This window comes from Poecilia formosa, unplaced genomic scaffold, assembly GCF_000485575.1.
Source record: "Poecilia formosa unplaced genomic scaffold, Poecilia_formosa-5.1.2 Scaffold361, whole genome shotgun sequence".
NCBI lineage: Eukaryota > Metazoa > Chordata > Actinopteri > Cyprinodontiformes > Poeciliidae > Poecilia > Poecilia formosa.
In genome coordinates this window covers 105,548-125,789 of record NW_006800300.1, presented here as the reverse complement: position 1 = coordinate 125,789, position 20,242 = coordinate 105,548, and the positions used below count along the sequence as shown (strand labels likewise).

The window sequence follows — 20,242 nt, the reverse complement described above, 5'->3', positions numbered from 1 at the left end:
GTTGGACTCAGAGGCTCCTGGACATGGAAGACGTGTTGGACCAGAACCAAGACTGTGAGACGGCAGAATAATAAAATCAAAGAACATCTACAGTTTGTTTCTGCGACTGGAGGACAGGATCTGCTGCTGAGAGCCAATTAATGTCGATTTCAACTCCTTCAAAATGAACGACAGGCAACCAGTGAGCTAAAGTATCATATGACTGGATTATTCCCACAAAGATGTAGTTTAAGTTCCAGCTCCTCAAACTCTCCATCACTCTGAACTATAAATGTTCACAGAGACTTAAAATGATCAACATTATGTATCAGTGCTGATGTATTAAATATTACTGTGAATATTTTGGTTTAACTCGTTGTGGGAACAGTGGCTGAACTTTCAGCCAGCTGACATCAGCCTGAAGTGGGCGGGGCCTTCAGGTCGACTGTCCCTGAAAAACAGCAAAATCAGAGAAAACAGATAAAAAACAGGTTTTTATCTTAAACAAGTGGAAATACAATCACTGGACAACGATGACCAACTTTAAATCAATGTAGTTTAATCTCTATATTTGTCATGAGGTAGGGTTGGTGGTGGTGAGGAGAGACGCCGAGACCCAGGTATGGTGATGATGATGTTTAATGATGAAAATAAAGCACACAGTCCATAGCAGGCAGCACGGCAGGAACAAGCACGCAGCTAATAGCCGGTAGCAACTGACTCACAGGACTATACGGGAGCTAGCACTAACCAGGACTTATCAGTACAACTGGCGAGTAGACAAACGACAAAAGACAAACACAAACCAGGACTTTACAGTTCTACTGGCGTGACGACGACAACATACAATAGACAAACGACAAGGACCCGACGAGGAACACAGACAACAGGTGGGTATAAATACAGACGGGGTAATCAAGGGAACTGGATACAGCTGGGAAACAATCAACAGGGAGGACAGGACAGAGACTCACAGGAAAACAGGAACACATTGAAAAACTCAAAAACACACAGAAACCACGGATCATGACAATATTAAGTTAAACTTACCTGCATCAGCAATGTTTATCTTTATGATTTAAGTTTTATAAGTGGACATTATAATCTTATATGTTTATCTATTAAATCTCTATTCGATTAGAATATTAGAATAATATGTTATTAAATAATGCATGAAAACCTCAGCAGTAAACAGGTTCATTTAGATTAAACTTAAAAGCAGAGATACTATTTATAGAGCTGTTAGTGATGAAGACTTTTCACCCGGTTCCGGTCAGCCTGACCCGATCCGCTCCGTCTCCTGGAGTAAGAAGTTGGACCAAATATGACAGAGAAGAACAACACCATCGTTATTCAGTCTGAAATGGAGCAGATGTTCAGGTCAAGAGGTCCAAATGATTCTGGTTTCCACACATCCAGTCCAAACGGAGCCAGAACTGATATCAGATGAAGACCAGTAACACCAGTAAACTTCCCGACACACCAGTAGAGCTAGACTATAAAAACTGATGTCAGAAGCAGAAGCGGAGAAATTTTGGGTTTCTGAAGATGTTCTGGTTCCACAGACGGGCAGAAAATCACTTCCTGTTTTAGATTCCTGTTCCTGCTGTGAGCAGAAAGAATTGAGTCCTTTGTGTCATTTATTTATTTATTTATTTATTTATTTATTTATTTATGAGTTTAGCATCTTTAACTTCCTCCATCTAAGCCTGATGACCCTCCATGTGTGTTTTCCTCCTCTCTCAAATAAAAGCCTCTAGAGCCAATAAAACCTTAAAAAGGATCAAAAGATCCAGAAGTTTAATCTCAAGTATAAAAATCTTAATCCCTGCAGATTCCATGAAGAATCCATAAAAACCTGAAATGAACTGATAAAGGATCCACTGACTGAAGAACCGACTCAGTTCCTCTGAGCAGAGATGCCAGAACCTGATAGCCGCCGGTTCCAGCTCTGTGTTGTGGCTGCAGCAGGTTGAGATAATCTGTAATATGATCAGATTACAGAAACTTTTCTAGAAAAACACAGAAGATCAAATGGTTTCCTGCTGCTCTCAGACGACAACGGGAATATTTACTGAGTTATAACAATCAGTTGATCTCAGTGATATGTTTCATTTGAAAACCAGACATAGAAATATGAAAGCAGACATAGAAAAATATCCACTGTGAGAAAATGTTTCTTCACATTAATATAAAAATAAACTGAACAAAATATAAACTCTCCATGTCAGATATAAAAGTTTTATGAACATTTGTGTTAACAATAGAAACTCAAAGTAAATTTCCAGTAATTCCTGATCTTCATTGATTCATTAATGACGTCGTGGTTCAGCTGTCTAACAGCCATGATGGGTCAGGATGAGGATCTGATTCTGACCCTGTTGGCTTCCCGTAGCTTTACACTCTGACGTTGTTCAGACCGACAGTCTGTGTGTCGCTGGTCCTCAGATGGACGACGTGGAGTCGGTCAGACGAGGATGAGGAGGATGAAGAGAGTGAGGAGGATGAGGAGGAGGAAGATGAAGAGGAGGGTCTGCAGCAGTCGGGCCGGTGGTCCGATAACGGACTCTGAGCCCATCAGCTGCTGCTGGACGTCCCTCCATCCAACCTGCCAAGTGAACGTCTGAGGCTTTATGACATCATGAGACACTTTGGGCCTTTTATTGTCCATCAGTCTCCCAGTGGACATGTCCCACAATGCACTGGGTGAAACTCACTGAGTGTCGATGCTGAGTGACAGCAGGCTGGACTGAAACTATAGAAACATTACTAAATATCAGCAAAAATTCATTTACAGTCAATAAGTCCACATGGAAACAATTTTGGACTTATTTATGTTAAAATTACTGTAAAAACAAATTTAGGAACAATATAATCTATAGAAAAGGATTTTAACATAATGCTGCTGTTATAGAAAAATAAATTATCCATCTGAAGATAATTAAAACAAATATTGTCCATTAAAAAGTATCAGCCTCATATGTGAAAAGCATCAGGACCAGGTTTCCTCCAGAGTCTCTGCTTCAGCTGCAGGCCGACTCAGTAACACACAGACCTGTTTCCATCTGCAGAGCGTCGTCACAGATTCACTGTTAGCAGCTCGTCGCCGTTTATGTAACTTGTTCACATTCATGTTTCCACTAGACATTCAGGCTCAAACTAAGAAGCTGTGAGATCTGCTGTCTCTCCTCCAAACCAAGTATTCAGTTCAGGTCCAGGCAGGTAAACAGGAATGTCCTTCAGATCAGATTCAGGTTCAGCTGAGATCAGATCAAACCGATGAGCTTCATCTCGTTGTTATGAAGTTTTTATTCCAGCTGCTGGTCCGAATCTCCATTTCAGTAACCAGACTGTTATTATAACTGAACAGGTTCACTGAGTTTAACTTCCTGCTGATGAACAAAGTTTCTTTACGGTCAGAGAGAAAGTTGAAGTCAGAACATAATGAAAGGTTAGAAGGACATAGTCTGAGGATCATCATCATTTACAGCTTCATCAATAGATTCTCTGAACTACAGAGGAAACATTTAGATGTCAGATATAAACACTGAAGATTCACATGATGGAGAAATGAGACATTCATAAATGTGACACGAACAACAACAAAATCCCTCAGCGCTGAGGATCTTCTGCTGTTTTGGTTGAGCTAAGTAGGAGGGATGACCGCTCCAAGATGGCCGCCGTATTGTGAGAAATTCTGCCCCCTGTGTCGGATCTGACCATTTTCACGGCGCTTCTGATCGATTTCTCGGTAAAAACTACTCATATAATCATGTCAATGTTGTAACTTTCAGTTTAATCGGCAGCTATCAAAATAAAAATACATTCATAAATAAACGAGGTCCTGTGTGGAGGTCTTTTTACGTTGTTTTGTGTTATAAACGCGAAGAGAATCGATCTTTTTTTTTCAGCTTTTGCCTCGTAAGCCTCACAAATAAAAGTCAGTCAACAAACACAGATTCCCATTGTTCCCATTAATATTCTTATTTTGAGTGTTAATGAAAATTTTTATCATGACTATAATTTGTATGTTTTTATAAAAAAAAAAAGTACTTTGCCAAAACTAATACATCAACATGTGAAAACAGTTATTTAACAAAATTGTTTGTCTATAACTTCATAATTTCATTTCCTGTAGTTATTAAAAGTAGAGGGTCAAGAAATCCCCCAACACCCTGCATATGTACACTTAATAAGTACAATAATTGAAACTTCAATAAAGGTTAATTTCAGACATTTTTTGTATCTGTGTCACATGAGAGCTGCTAAAACTCCAAAACTCACACCTAGACTCTTTAAAGCTAGACTAAATTATTCTAAACAAATAGCAGAATGTTTTAATCCATGTTTGGGATTTGTGAAACCTTTATGTGATTGAATAAATATCAGATTACCATTCACACTTGTTCCATGCAGTCTTTTTCAAATTCAATTCTAATTTAGAACCACTTTATTAATCCCAATGGGAAATTAAATGTGGTGTAACTCATTACTTTTATAAAGAGTTATTGCAAATGCTGATGGCTCAAGGAAGGAAAAATCTTCTTTAGTGGTCTGTTAAGTGAAGTTTCACAAAACAGAAAAAGGTTTCACAAATCGCAAACATGGTAATAAAGAGTCTTCTTGAAGAGGAGAATAATCTAGTCCAGATTTGAAGTGTCGCATTTTTAATTTTTTCTAATAATGAACATATGCAGGATGTTGGGGGTTTTCTTGACCCTCAACCACATCTATTTTTAATAACTACAGGAAATGAAATTATTAAATTATAGACAAACAATTTTGTTAAATAACTGTTTTCACATGTTGATGTATTAAGTTTTGGCAAAGTACATTTTTTTTTATCAAAACATACAAATTATAGTCATGATAAAAATTTTCATTAACACTCAAAATAAGAATATTAATGTTATAACAACCACTGTTAAGAATAAGTCTCACAGCAATGTCCAACCTCATGCTGTAGACGCCGCAGTGGAAACAGGAAAATCCACAACCTCTTTTGCTAGGAGATTTTTCTGCAAACTGAAATAAACAGCTTCATTTAATGATTCACATTTTAGGTAACAAAGAAAATAATTCACTGTACATGTCCATTTCATGTAGAGGGAACATATTATTTCAGGTGGCTGAAAGAGCTAAAATATTTTGTTCCCCCATCCTAACTTTGTCAAAAAAAGAGCTAATGTGTTAAAACTTACAGGATTTGTTGTTGATCATAAGGGGAATTAACACAGTAAAAGACTTGCAGGCAAATTAATCTGTTTCCATTTTAAGGGGGGGGGGGGCAGATTTTCTCAGGCGCTTAAAATATTTTGTTCCCCCATTCTAACTTTGGCAAATAAAGAGCTAATGTTATGAAAATCACAGGATTTCTTGGTGATGATAAGAGGAATCAACACAGTAAAAGACTTGCAGGTAAATTAATTTGTTTCCATTTTATGTAGGGGGAACAGATTTTATCAGGCTGGTGAAATATCCATTCTCTCCTCTTCTCCCCCATAACTTTGGGAAATAAAAAGTAACTGTTTCCAAATTCTCAAAAATTATGTGTGATAGCACACTAGACATTTCCTTATTTTCCTTATTTTCCATTAGAACGTGACTGACCAAAAAGTTTACACTCTGATCTTTTCAGGAAGTCTTTATTTTTGTGCCCTGCTGTCGGCCAGCTTCCCTCCTCCTTTATCAGAAATGAAAAATTATAAATGCACACTTCGTGTTGGGAACCTGTGTTTGTTGACTGACTTTTATTTGTGAGGCTTACGAGGCAAAAGCTGAAAAAAAAAGATTGATTCTCTTCGCGTTTAAAATAACAAAACAGCGTAAAAAGACCTCCACACCAGACCTCGTTTATTTATGTATGTATTTTTATTTTGATATCTGCCGATTAAACTGAAAGTTACAACAATGACATGATTATATGAGTAGTTTTAACCGAGAAATCGATCAGAAGCGCCGTGAAAATGGTCAGATCTGACACAGGGGGCAGAATTTCTCACAAGATCGGTTCCGCCCAGCACATATTAATCTGACATGAACATAAAGTTATTCTGCTGATGTTTGTTTGAGCTCCACCTTTAAAAACTCAGCAGGAGGAAAAACTGGAAACTCCAGTCAAAGAATCAGGAAGAAGAGAAACAATGTAGGGAAGAGACGCCTTCCTGCTGGGGAACCAATCAGGTGAACGGGCTGGATCACGTGACCATCAGCTGACTGACGTAAACAGAAATCAGCTGGAATTTGGCTCTGACTCTGTCAGATGGATCAGCAGGGAGCCGCTCACCAGGTGAGATTTACTTTCTGATTGACATGAAGCAGAAGAGAAAACGATTTTATTTAAGAAATAAATCTGTTGATCTGTAAGAATAAATATAAATTAATCACCTCAGATATTAACGCTATTAAAGTGATTATTGATTATTAGAAAAAAGTTTCCTTGAGTGTAAACTGATACTGATCGTTTCCTGAATGATCATCTAGAGCTGTGTGAAGATGGAAATAAAGTTTATTATCTAAACGTTTAATAACTATAGATTCTATAAAATATTATTGAAAATAATTTATCTAAAATGGAAACAGTCAGATGATTTGATCTGGTCCAGATTAAACAGTTCACTATTCATACCAGTTCTCCCGGTTCTGATCCAAAACCCGATAAAGAGTCTGGTTGTTCCTTTTGGATCATTTGTTTATGCAAAACCAGATTCTGTTTCATTTGGTAACCAAACAGGAACCTGATCCAGTTTCTGGGGAAATCCTCAGAAAATGTCAAAGTCAGGAAGTTCTGCTTCTTCTTGGTTCTTTAATTCACATGGAACCAGAGCAGACGAGGTTCTGATGGGTCCCAGTCTGAGGTTCTGATGGGTCCCAGTCTGAGGTTCTGATGGGTCCCAGTCTGAGGTTCTGATGGGTCCCAGTCTGAGGTTCTGATGTCTCAGCTGTTTTGGATCCATTTGGACTTTAACATGTAAATATTTACACCCTGCATGTCCTTATTTCCTCCTTCATGCTTCAGTTCAACAGTAAATAACAAGATGTTGGTTCAACAGATAAAAACAAACTGGTTCTGGTTCTGGTACCAAACGTCTGATTTCATCAAGTTTAACCATTTTAACTAAATGTCTTTTTTTTTAATGGTTTGATGATGTTGGTTGTCAGAAAGTCATTTATTGAGGAACCTGGTCGTCATGGTGATCAGTTGTGGGATCATTGTTCATCCAACCACTTTCTGTTTCTTGAGGAAATGATGAGTCGGCTGTTGGTCATTTTATAGCCAAAGAAACTTTTCTTACTTTTCTGCCTTTATTTAAATCCAACATTTAGTTTGGTTTCAGTTCAACCAGCACTGCCTGTATAGTTTAGAAAACTGTGAGTCTGATTGTTAAACCAAACCAGGTTTTACAGTCGTGACTCTGATCAGAGCAAAAGTTTAACCTGAGAAAGAGGAAATGTCTGATCTGTGCTGCTTCCTGGTCTCAATCTTGACTTCCTGCTGATTTTACCTGTAAACAAAAGTATTCAAATGTTTTAGGACAAACAAACTATTTTTACATTAAAATTTGTCTGGACAACATAGATGTGTCAATAGTTTATTTTCACAGCAAGATTTAATGGAAGATGAAAAATTAAAAACAGAAACTATAAAAGTTTCAATTTAAAATAAACTTTATTTTTCCCAAGAGCCAGTTTGTTGAGCAGACATCAGTAAAACATCAAAGTTAGTAAAATATTTATTTTAAAACAATCAGATACACGTGATGTGTGAAGGATCAAGCAGCTGATTGAAAAATTATTTCATTTATTGTCATCAGAAAGTTAAATATGTTTAAATCTGACAAACCAACTATAGTTTCTGGGATATTCCTCCTGCGTTACTCCATTCCGTCCACTAGGTGGTGTTTGTTCTTTTAGGATACGTCACCATGGAGCCCAGGTGTGTCCAGGTTACAGGTGGTCAGAGGTTCATTCTCTGAAAGTTTTCAGTCATTTGTTGTTTTAGAGACAGAAACTGCTGGTCAGGTTTTAAACTCTTTCATCCAATCAGCTGCTTCTCTTTGTTTCACTGTCAAAAGGAGAAACTCAGAGTTTCAGCTGCGGTTCAGTGAACGTTCCTCAGCCCGACCGAGCAGATCAACCGGTTCCTACTGACAACAAAGCTGCCGCTCAGGGAATGAATTAACTATAATTATGTAGCACAAAAGAATGATGTTGTTTTTAATGGTTTCTGCTAAGATTCAACATTTGTTTAAATGAATTATTTTATATTTTAAATCATTTTCAGTAAATGTTAAACCCTGTCAAGAACAGCCTTTTTTTATTATTAATAAAACTCATTATAAATAAATAAATAAATAAATAAATAAATAAATAAATAAATAAATAAATAAATAAAAACATAAAAAAATGTGTGTAAAAAATGTTAAAGCATTGTTACTTTTCAAAGTTTTAAAGATTCAGGCATTTTATTCCCTAACAGCTACTGGCTCCTGCTGGATCCTCTAACGTCTATCTGGAGTTTAATTGATACAGTTTAACATTTAATGTTGGTCAGATGGCATAAATTTTCATGAAGAACCTGGATGTTGTTCAGCTTATGGATATCTGAGGTTTTTATTCAGGACGTGAGAATCCGATCCGGTTCGGTCCAGAACCGGTTGGATCCGTTTAACTTGTGTTTCTCCTGCAGATCAGATGAAGATCTCAGCTGATCCTGGATTCTCCGTCACTCTGGGATCAAATCCTCTGGACTGCAGGAACAGAAATGAGCTGCAGTCAGAGTCTGATCCTCTGCAGGATCAGATGGATCCAGGAAACCAGCATCAGGACGGAGACGGTCTCTGGTTCTGACTGACTGACGATGGAGGAACCAAGAACAGGTTCTGGTCCAATCAGCTTCATCCACCTGACGGAGCTCCTCCTCCTCTACAGGTTCGTCTCTCAGTCAAAGACTCCAGAACCTCCATCCATCCATTTCTAACACCTTGTCCCTTAGTGGGTCGGGAGGTTCTGGTTCCTCTCCAGCTCACGTTCCGGGCGAGAGGCGGGGTCACCTGGACGGGTCACCAGAACCTATAAACTTATATTCAGTTTAGCGCCAGAAACGTTTAACTCTTTGAAATTTCTGTTTCAGACTTAAGTTATTAATATTTTTAAAAAGTCTTGATGAATAAGAATGGATTATGTAGCAGTAAACATAAACACCTCAGACCCAGACTGTGGTTCTGTTCTGTTCTGATCCAGTTATTGTTCAGTTAGTTTGCAGATCCTCATGTTCTCAGAGCTGATTGGACGATCTGATCTTTAACCTGCTGGTTGTGGATTTAGATTCTGGATTATTTTATTAGTTTTGGAAACAAAATGACAAAAATACCTTAAAACATTTTCTTGTATAAACACTAAATATGGTTTATGATAGATTTTATGATTAACAGTATTTAATGACCTAAAACAGAAACAATTCATAAAATCAAATACTTTTGGAAAATCTTTTTAATTAAAACATAATAAACTTGATAATAAAGTGACGGTTATAAAACTATTTGTATTCATGTTGGTTTGATGTAATTTTTTATTTTAAAACAATCTGACCAGAAATAACAGATTAAACTTCAGCTGATTTTGTGCTAAAGTTATAAATGAAAGTTTAAAGGTCAAAGGTCAGCCAGTCGTCCCTGGTTGACCTCCTGACCCAAACAGCTTCTCTTCCACTTCCATCAAATCTAACAAAACTCGTGTCAAACTTTTCTGGAACGTTTTGAAACATTTTGAAGATATTGAAGAAACTCCAGAATTTCTGCATTGAAGAAACATTTCTACATTTTAACGGCGATTTAAAGGACGGTAAGTTTGTGTTTTATGATTTTTAATATTCAGGATTGATGTGAATGAGCTGAACATCATCTGCTCTGATTTCTGCTTTCTGAACATGTTGGTTGACCTGCTGACCTCAGATGATTCAATAATCAGCCCAGAGTTATTTTACAAGTTATTACAATAAAAACAGTGAATTTATGAGTTTATTGTTCTGACTCCATGACATGAACATTATCTCTCAGACAGAAATTAAACCACACATTAATATGAAAACTGACCTGAGGATTAAGCAACAAACATGCAGCTTTAAGTAACAGCAACAGGATCAGACACTGAACCAGTGAAACGTTTCTGGTTTGACTGGAGAAATGCTGCATTAATACCATAAATATCTGAAAAGTAACAAATAAAATGATTCAGACACTTTCAGGAGGAACATTTAACACAAACAGTTTAGTTTCTGAAAACATGTAAAACACACATTGAGTCAGATTTAATAAGTTATAATTTATGTTCAGATTGTTTCTCAGATTAAAAGTGTCTCTTGTAAATTCACTTTTCTGCATTAAAAGGTTTTTTATTGGCCTTATTTAATATTAATCTTCATTGTTTTCACTAAGCATAAAATAAAATCACTATTAGGTAGAAAAGCTCAGAAACATCAACCTGATTAATCTATTTCTGTTTGAGTTACTGAAATAAATGAACTTTTCAATAATATTATAATTTAAGGAATATGACTGAGTTTAATGTAGCAGATTCTCTCAGTGAAATAAAATAAAATAAATGAATTAAAATCTTAATCATTAACTCAGTTCAGTGACAGAAAGATGAAATAAAAACATTTTAATTCCAGATGAAACGTCTAAAAGTTACAAACTGATCCTGATGCTAAACTGCAGCCCAGTTTGATTCAGTTCCTATAATAATGAAGCTTTCAGTCCAGTTTGGACGGGTTATAGATCGGTTCTGTAAAGGTTCTGGTTCTGTAACGGTTCTGGTTCTGTAATGGTTCTGGTTCTGTCAGGCCTGGTTTGGTTCTGGTGAAGGACCAACAGTTGACAGTTTGGGTTTCCTCTGCTTGGTGAAAGTCAGTCAGTGATTCTGGATGAAGGATCTGCTGAGGTTCTGGATCCATCATCCTGCAGGTCAGACTGGATTCACTGCTCATCTGGTTGGTTCTGATCCGTTAAAGGCTGCTGAGACTGAGGTGGTTTTTCAGAACTCTGGTTTGAGTTTTGACTTTTATCTTTTTTATGAATGAAACATGCAGCAACAGAAGCAGCAATAATAATAATAACTAAAGCTAATAGACCAACCACCACATAAACCACCAGACCTGATCCGCCTCTGTTCTCTCCATCAGGTCCACCTGCAGAACAGAACCAGGTGTTAGTTTGATGTTCAGGTAGAAAATGACTGAAGATCATCATCTGATCTCAGACCAGCTGATTTCTAGACTCTCAACTAAAACATCTTTAGAAAACATCAAAAGAAAAGTTATGATGTGGAAACTCTGAGTTTGGAAAAAATCCTGGATTGATTTCCTGATCATCACCATGGTAACACCTGTGTGGATGACTTCATGCCAGCAGCTTTTCTCTTCATCAACCTGAAGTGACGTCCTTTTATATCCCTAAACTTTGGCTCTTTGAGTGGAAATATTTAAAGCTGAAGGATTATTTTCTTCCTACCATCTTGACTCTCATTCATTCATTTATCATTATGAAGCAGATTATTAGTGCTGGCTGGACCTACTAGGGCCATCAGGGCCACAGTTATGTATCAATACATCTTTCCTCCGTGAGCTGACTGAGTCACAGGGTTTTTCTTGCCGTCCTCCAGAATATCCGATCATATCAGGCCTTTTATTTAAGGCCATCATGTCTGGATTCTGGTTTCTGGTCTCTGCAGCTCTTCAGCTTCCTGTCATGGTGAAAATCACCAGGAGGAGATTTATTGTCTCGTTTTGTCAAAGAGATGCCGCCTTGGAGGAGTTCATCCAACTACTGGGTTTACGTCTCACTGCGGTGGTTCTGGTTCTGATCTCCAGCCATTGGATCAGAGCCAATAATTCTGTTAAATAGCAGCTTCTACTTGATTTCTGTTGAACTGAAACTATTTAGCCGTGAGTGGAATCAGAACTGAAACATGTTTTGTTTGTTCTTTGGTTAAAATGAATTGGATCATAAGCAACATTTTAATAAATGTCCAGTATGCGAGTGATAAAACCTATTTCAAAATATAAAGGCCAATTTTATACTAGATTAAACCACATAGTTTCTATTTGACTGAAGTTGATCAATGTGACAGGATGAAAACTTGAAGCCTTGTCAGAATAATATTTTTTCTATTCTAACTGTTTCACCTCCAGTCAGTGGAGGCTCCACAGATTCCCACTGTGCGACAGAACCTGGTTCTTATCCTGACCCAATGAGGCCCACAGCATGACTACACCCTGGTCCCTCTGTTCTAGGCCCAGCGGGCCCTCAAGGTCACTAGAGGTCACATGACATCACTGTGACGTCCATTAATGCTCCTGTTGGAGGAGACCTGCCCCCTGCTGGACAGACTGGGAACACCAGGTCGTCTCAGCTCAGGTCCAGAATGAACAGAGATAAATTAGAGATTATTTTAAACATCTCTACCATCATAGAGAAATCAGAGAAAGGAACCTTGTTCCACCTGAACTGGAGCAACAGGATCAGAACTTTATGACCCGGTTCCCTGTTTTTCTGTTCATAATCCAGATTATCTAAATGTTTTCCACATAAAAATCCTTTATTAATAACCTGTTCATAAATGGATGCAAACACTTTCAGCTGCATAATTAACCTGCAGAGAAACTCTGCATATTATTGAAATGTACAGCTGATTCAGCAACAAACAATAAGATCATCTTAATGCTGAGATATTAGCAGAGGGAACTGTTGTGCTTCTGTTGGAGGTTCAAGTTACTACACATCTGTACTGCAAGTCTGTAAAACATTAAATTATTTCATCTGAGTATTTTATTTTAGCTTTAAACTCTGATTTATTAGTTATTAAAGTGATGCTGTTTAGCTTTTTAGAACATATTTTCTCTTTATTAAAACTATAAAGCGCCATTCTAACACAGAGCAGTCCAACGTGCTTTATTAATGGAAAGAAAATAACAAAAAGAAAATTTCAGTCTTGATCTGTGACTGTGAATGGTTGCCATGGTAATTCCAAGTGTCATGACGTCGTTTCACTGCAGCGGTGAAAGTTTTTATAAGAATTGAATCAGAAATCATCAGTTTTTAACCAAAATCTGGTGATTTCTGCTCAGGGGAAGTGAACTGAGACAGGAAGAGTTTAGAGAAAACTCATGACAGGCAGCCGGTCAGAAGGTTCTGGTGGGTTTAGTTTCCTCCATAGAGTCAGTTTCCATGGTGATATGCTGAATGCAGAGGAATTATCAGTTAACATCACGTTCATACATTATTCTAACTATTTAAATTATTTTGTGGTGCCTGTTGGTGTCAGAGGTTTGATTTTATCTCACACTACCATCCTGCTGCACTTTTCATTTCCAGAGGTTTAGTTTGTCACCCTGCAGCTAATTTGGACCAAAACACAAAGAAATTGTTGTATTTTATTTGTTCTTTGCAAAAAAAATATTAATTCTGTTCTTGGTTGATTTTTTAAGGAAACCTTACATTTTTGTAAATCCCCATCATGGAGCCCTTGTTCACCACAGACATTTTATCCAGAGGTACTCAACGTTCCTCACTGAGAGCTGATGGGTTTATCTTGAACAAAGTTGTTTTAATATTACTGCTAATTGAGGTTCGGGTCGTTTTGTCCTGGTATTTATCCACTCAGCTGCATGTGATGCGTTCGGGTCACTAATGGATCACTAAGGTCAGTTTGGTAGCAGAACTTATTTTATCATGCTGTGATGGACAGTTGTAGTATGCCAATAACATGCTAGCTAATGTTGAAACAGAAAGATAAATGCAGGTAACTATGGCAACCACTGACGGTTTAAAGGTCGATTGGCTCTTTCTGCAGGTCAAATAATCCCTCCATGTATTTTTATGGAGGGGAAAACCTGGAGTGTTTCCAAACTCAGAGTTTAATCAACTTTCTGAACTGATTCCCTCTGACATGACCAAACAGGAAGCTGCAGAAAAAGCCGACAACGACTCACCTGGAGATGTTTCTACATCCAGGTTTATGGTGAAGACAGTGTCTGTCTTTCTGTCTGTCTGAACGACTCGACATTTATAAGCTCCTCTGTCGCCAGTCGTCACGTTCCTCAGAACCAAAGACACGTCTCCACCCTTCATCTGTTGGTCCAGCAGATCCACTCGGTCCCTAAACGATGGATGCTGGTTTTCTGTGTTAATCTTATTATTTCTGTACCGAAGAACATATTCTGATCTCAGATCAGTTCTCCTCCACTCAACAAATAAAGCAGGTTTATTATCGGGAGATGTGCAGGGCAGACGCGCGTCCTGTCCAGGTTGAGCTGTGATGTTTGTCTGATCTGTACGACAGGAAACAGAGCAGAGAAATTGCAGCATTTTCATCAGATTAGTGATGCTGTGAAGACCAGGGGCCACAACATAAATCTATATAGTCATACAGTAGAGAAGGACTACAAATCCCAGAGAGCACAGAGTTAAACAGTGGAGATATCAGTGAAATCAAGGCTGTTCAGCTTCACGGCTCCACAGATGATGATGGATCCACTGATGTGAAGACGCTGACGATGCTTCACCCCCATGCATCATGAAGGCTCCACATGGTGGATATAAACACTCCAAACACATAATAAACGTCTCAAACCAACAGTGGACACATCAGATCTGAATGATGTTCACCAATTGAGAATGTTTGGTCTTTAACAAGTTAACACATTTCCTAGATAAGGTCCCTGAAATCTCCCAGCATCCTTTGCTCTACACCGATGTTTTCATTACCCTTATTGATTCTGGACACTTAATTCTATTAAACAAACATAAACAGCCCAAATATAAATCTTATTCTAACATGATATTACGAGTTTTAATCCTGCTTTAATTCTCCATTGTTACATTTTGTTCATTAAACTTTAAGCCATTTTAATCTGCATTTATAAACATAAATGTGTTTCCATGGACAATCACCGTAAGTTATCTCCATATATCAGATCAAAATTGAAGCTTTTCCAGCAGAAACTAACCTGCAGATGCGATGAAGATGAAGATGAAGATCACGAGAAACGAGTTGTTTGGTTGCAAACTCATTTCCGTGTTGGCTGTCTGACAGTGTAGGCCCGTTTCTACTGCCGCGACTATATGATTATAGAAAATAACAAAATACCAGAAGTTTAACTTAAAACACTAAACTTTATTATATTGTTTGTTTCTTGGGCCTCAAATAAATGAAAAAACTGCCGTAGAGATTCACCGATGTCTCAAAGGTCGAGAACTGGAACAACATGCGGAAGAAGGTGGAGCAAAGCGGCTATGGCAAGCCGTTAAACACCTTATGTTGCTTTGAGGACCAAAACAATAATAATAGTGAAGTCGTTTTGTCCTTGTACCTCAGCGATGCTCCACAGGGGGTCGCAATGGCGTTCGCTCCAAAACTCCGCCTTAAAGGGACAGAGTTATGAAAAAACGGCGTTTTTCCTGCATTAAAAACCTACCTGGAGAGTTGCCTTGTTTTTTATTCATGCTTGTTTGAGAAATCCTTTAATCTCCATGGCAACCGTTCAACTGAGCAAAACGCCTCGGTGGACCAAGCCCCGCCTTCAAGGGCCTACAGCTCCTCCTCTGAGCTGCAGTCTCAGGTGAGCCTCTGCCTCACAGAGCAGCCATTCTTCATGTCTGTCCCACTCAGCTCCTTCAGACTAGCCAGCAGCAATTAGCAAACACCTGGTGGAACTGCTGAGCTACTTCACAGAGCAATGCTGGTAAAAACATTGGTAAAAGGTCAATGGAGGAGCCATGATGTTGTTAACCGTTCCTCTTCAGTCTGCTGACTGTGGTCTGAAGACACAGGGGAGATCTTCCTCCAGGGCCGAAGTCTCTACTTCGGGGTTAACTCCCTCACACGCCTTGAACATGAATCATTCGGTGGCTCAGAGGTAGTTGGAGGTAACTTTTAATCGCTCTAGCTAACAGGTGAAAGCTGCACAGACGTTTCTTACAGCCGCTGCTCCGGTCGTCGTCTACATTTACTCCGCCACACACACCGTCACCCACTCACTCCCATACATCTCACTCACCCACACACAACATACACACAATTCACTGAGCTAATCATCACATACAGTGGAGGCACTTTCTGCAACAATGTGATGACTTCCTGAAGGTGGGCCCAACTTCAAGACGTTAAATCAGGAAGCAACATTCCTTTATAGTAATATCCATCCATCCATTTTCTGAACACCCTTGTCCCTCAGTGGGGTCGGGAGGGGTGCTGGTGCCTCTCCAGCTAACGTTCCGGGTGAGAGACGGGGTACATCCTGGACAGGTCGCCAGTCTGTCGCAGGGCAACACAGACACACAACCATGCACACACACCTAGGGGCAATTTGGAAAGGCCAATTAACCTGACAGACATGTTTTTGGACTGTGGGAGGAAACCGAAGAAAACCCACCATGCACAGGGAGAACATGCAAACTCCATGCAGAAAGACCGGGGCTGGGAATCGAACCCAGAACCTTCTTGCTGCAAGGCAACAGCTCTACCAACTGCGCCACTGTGCAGCCTCTTTATAGTAATATTTGACATAAATAGCATTCTCATAAATTTAGGTTGATTGTGCTCTAAAATGGCACAATGTGCCTGAAAAACACGTACAGGTCCTTCTCAAAAAATTAGCATATTGTGATAAAGTTAATTATTTTCCATAATGTAATGATAAAAATTAAACTGTCATATATTTTAGATTCATTGCACACCAACTGAAATATTTCTGGTCTTTTATTGTTTTAATACTGATGATTCTGGCATACAGCTCATGAAAACCCAAAATCCATGTCTCAAAAAATTAGCATCTTTCATCCGACCAATATCAGAAAAGTATTTTAATGCCAAAAAAGTTAACCTTCAAATAATTATGTTCAGCTATGCACTCAGTACTTGGTCAGGAATCATTTTGCAGCCTTCAATGCAGCATGGAGCCAATCAGCCTGTGGCTCTGCTGAGGTGTTATGGAGCCCAGGAGGCTCCGATAGCGGCTTTAAGCTCATCCAGAGTTTTGGGTCTCAACTTTCTCTTCACAATATCCCACAGATTCTCTGTGGGGTTCAGGTCAGGAGAGTTGGCAGGCCAACAGTAACACCATGGTCAGTAATACTAAGGGTTATGGCTCTGTGAGCAGGTACCAGGTTGTGCTGAAAGATGAAATCTTCATCTCCATAAAGCTTTTCAGCAGATGGAAGCATGAAGTGCTCCAGAATCTCCTGATAGCTGCTGCATTGATCCTGCCCTTGATAAAACACAGTGGACCAACACCAGCAGCTGACATGGCTCCCAGACCATCACTGACTGGGTACTGGACACTGGACTTCTGGCATTTTGGCATTTCCTTCTCCCCAGTCTTCCTCCAGAGTCTGGCACTTTGATTTCCGAATGACATGCAAAGTTTGCTTTCATCTGAAAAAAGTACTTTGGACCACTGAACAACAGTGGTCCAAAGTGCTGCTTCTCTGTAGCCCAGGTCAGGCGCTTCTGCCGCTGTTTCTGGTTCAAAAGNTTTCCTGCACACGCCTGTGCACAGTGGCTCTGGATGTTTCTACTCCAGACTCAGTCCACTGCTTCCCCCAAGGTCTGGAATCGGCCCTTCTCCACAATCTTCCTCAGGTTCTGGTCACCTCTTCTCGTTGTGCAGCGTTTTCTGCCACACTTTTTCCTTCCCACTGAGGAGCCTCGATACTCTGGAAACAGCTTATTGGTTCAGAAATGTCTTTCTGTTTCTCACCCTCTTGCTTGAGGATGTCAGTGATGGCCTTCTGGACAGCAGTCAGGTCGGCAGTCTGACCCATGATTGTGGTTCTGAGTAATGAGCCAGGCTGGGAGTTTTTAAAGGCCTCAGGAATCTTTTTCAGGTGTTTAGAGTTACTTTGTTGATTCAGATGATTATTTTTATTGCTCGTTCAGAGAACCTTTTCATAATATTCTAATTTTTTGAGACAGGGATTTTGGGTTTTCATGAGCTGTTTGCCAAAATCATCAGTATTAAAACAATAAAAGACCTGAAATAGTTCAGCTGGTGTGCAATGAATCTAAAATATATGACAGTTTAATTTTTATCATTACATTATGGAAAATAATGAACTTTATCACAATATGCTAATTTTTTGAGAAGGACCTGTAATCTGGCCCTTTAACGTCATCATTAAGCCTTCTGTACATCACCACCAGGTGGTACAGTGAGCATTCAGTCAGGCTCAGCTCTGCTCTGAGGAGAAGTTTCCAGAAATATTCAACAATCTGATCCTCCTGATGGAAGCTGTTGTCTCTTTCTGTAGTATTTTAATAACAGTCTGAAATCCTGAAATGTTTCCTTTTTAATTTACCCATATGGCAATTATTATTAGTGAAAAGCAAAAAATATGTTCTTGCATCCACCTGAATAATGTGCAGTTGTGCCACTGACTACAGGTTAACAACAGATTATGCCATTATAATGGCTGAACAAGTGCAGAGGCCTAAGATACAGCAAGTATCCATGTAGCTGTTTATATCCCACATCTGTTATATTCATGTATTCAGCACAGGGGCTGCTACAGGGGCCTGGATCAGTCCTACAGGGTCACCGCTGCCCCATTGGCCCCTTTTGGCCCCTGTTGGCCCCTGTGTAGAACTGCCCATGCATTTACTCATTCACTCATTCACATACTGATGGTGGCAGGACACCACAGCTGCCCTGCCACAGCTGACAGTGGAGGCTGCCTTGCCTCGGCTCCACTGGGGCCTCTCACATCCAGACATGCTCTGAAAATGAACCTTGAACTTTTAACCCTCATGCCTTAAATGCTTGCTGATGAAATATGAAGGTGAAGCCTCATAATCTCAAGGATGAGTTTGTCAAAGTTTCACATACACAAAATGTTGACATCACACTGGTTGGTCCTTTGAGCTCCAGAACTGAGACTATGTACCTTCCTGGTGTCCATCTATGATGATGGATGGATGGAAGCTCTTCTTCTCTGGTTGACATGTCTGATCCCGGCCCGGTTCCTCTCACCTCATGGGGAACATCGGACCTCTCAATGGCAGCACAGCAGAGCTACCAGAATAGATTATCTGACATATTTTAATTCTTCAACATGTGCTTTCAGCAGCTCCCACTAGGGGGCGTCACAGCAGATCCTCCATTGCCTTATAGCGACCAAACTCTTGTTTTCCTGTTTCCTCATTTTCTGCATCTATGAACCTTTCCTGTGATCTTTTTCTGTTCCTGCTCTCTAACTAACACCTCCAAGTCCAACATCCTTTGATCAGCTTCTGATTATGGAGGAAATTATTATTCTCAGATCTTTCAAGCCTTTTAAAATGAATATAAAGTAATATTTTCCTGCTTGTCATCGTCATTCTGAACGTAGCTCCTGAGTTCAGGTGGATCCAGTGAATGTGTCTCTGCTGCTCTGACCCCGTGATGTGGAGGAAGGAGGCGGGTTCAGCTCAGTAAAACCAGCTGAGCTGAAGCTTCAGATCAGTCAGAGCTACGATGAGACCAACATGTCTACCAGCTTCACTCTGTGAGTACAAACACGTTAACATCTGCTCACCTTCTCATGGGTTTATTTGGAATTCAGAAATCAGAGCATCAAAGAAAATGAGCACATTTATACATTTTTAAATATTCAGTTGACTTCCAAGTTTGTCAGATTTTAAGCCGTTTCAGTTCCTGATCAAATATTTAAAATTTTCTTCAGTTTTGACCTTCATGCTGAGTTGTGCAGAGGTTAAAGGTTGGTGTCTTTCTGTCATTTTAAAATCTTTTACATGTTCAGAAAAATGCTTTAGAAAGAAAAGTTATTAAAAATATTTGTTTTGAACCATATTTCAACTGATCTCATGATCATTTTATTTCCAGTTCTCCCAGTTCGTCTGACTGTGAGTCCCAGCAGATCTCAGTTCTTTAAAGGAGAATCAGTGACTCTGATCTGTGAGGATGAAAACAGCTCTGATGGAGGAACTGTGAGGAGAAACACAACCAGGAAACTGTCTGAGTGTAAAGATGGATGGGGAGAAGCTGATGGTTCCTCCTGTAACATGACCTACATCAACCCAGAAGACTCTGGCCTGTACTGGTGTGAGTCCATGTCTGGATCCTCCAGCAGCAGCAGCAGCATCCAGCTCTCTGTCTCTGGTAAGATCAGACTGTGGAGTTAGTGTTGCTGTGTGGAAATGGATGAAATGCTGTAGTTTGTCTCTGTGTTGAGGTGGATCAGTGATCCTGCAGAGTCCTGTCCTCCCT

The 20,242-nt window shown here is 39.4% G+C and overlaps 2 protein-coding genes across 5 annotated transcripts in view; one reads left to right on the top strand and one right to left on the bottom strand.

Moving 5' to 3' along the window:
- Positions 1 to 20,242, top strand: part of LOC103153755 (protein turtle-like) — a 53,855-nt gene that overhangs the window by 26,916 nt on the left and 6,697 nt on the right. The window contains exons 1-6 of one of the 4 annotated variants that reach the window (XM_016662181.1): positions 6,200 to 6,268; positions 8,669 to 8,910; positions 19,365 to 19,520; positions 19,698 to 19,733; positions 19,859 to 20,134; positions 20,217 to 20,242. The exon at positions 20,217 to 20,242 is cut by the window's right edge and continues 223 nt beyond it. In XM_016662181.1, coding sequence (XP_016517667.1) covers positions 19,490 to 19,520; positions 19,698 to 19,733; positions 19,859 to 20,134; positions 20,217 to 20,242 — 369 coding nt within the window. In that variant the 5' untranslated portion in view covers positions 6,200 to 6,268; positions 8,669 to 8,910; positions 19,365 to 19,489. Of the gene's footprint in view, positions 1 to 6,199; positions 6,269 to 8,668; positions 8,911 to 19,364; positions 19,521 to 19,697; positions 19,734 to 19,858; positions 20,135 to 20,207 lie in introns of those variants that run through there. The other 3 variants (XM_007574780.2, XM_016662179.1, XM_016662180.1) reach the window with 3 other exon arrangements.
- Positions 9,985 to 15,247, bottom strand: LOC103153754 (uncharacterized). The gene is made up of 3 exons (XM_007574779.2): positions 14,987 to 15,247; positions 13,970 to 14,308; positions 9,985 to 11,167 (listed from the first exon to the last, which is right to left on the bottom strand). The coding sequence occupies exons 1-3, from the start codon at positions 15,048 to 15,050 to the stop codon at positions 10,956 to 10,958; spliced, it is 615 nt and encodes a 204-aa protein (XP_007574841.1). The 5' UTR covers positions 15,051 to 15,247; the 3' UTR covers positions 9,985 to 10,955.

Bases quoted from the DNA above. Each gene is read 5' to 3' on its own strand.
- LOC103153754 (XM_007574779.2), bottom strand. From the start codon at position 15,050: ATGAGTTTGCAACCAAACAACTCGTTTCTCGTGATCTTCATCTTCATC. The intron at 14,309-14,986 runs GTTAGTTTCTGC...CCTGTCGTACAG, and splicing joins CATCTTCATCGCATCTGCAG to ATCAGACAAACATCACAGCT. The intron at 11,168-13,969 runs GTGAGTCGTTGT...TCTGTTCTGCAG, and splicing joins GGATGTAGAAACATCTCCAG to GTGGACCTGATGGAGAGAAC.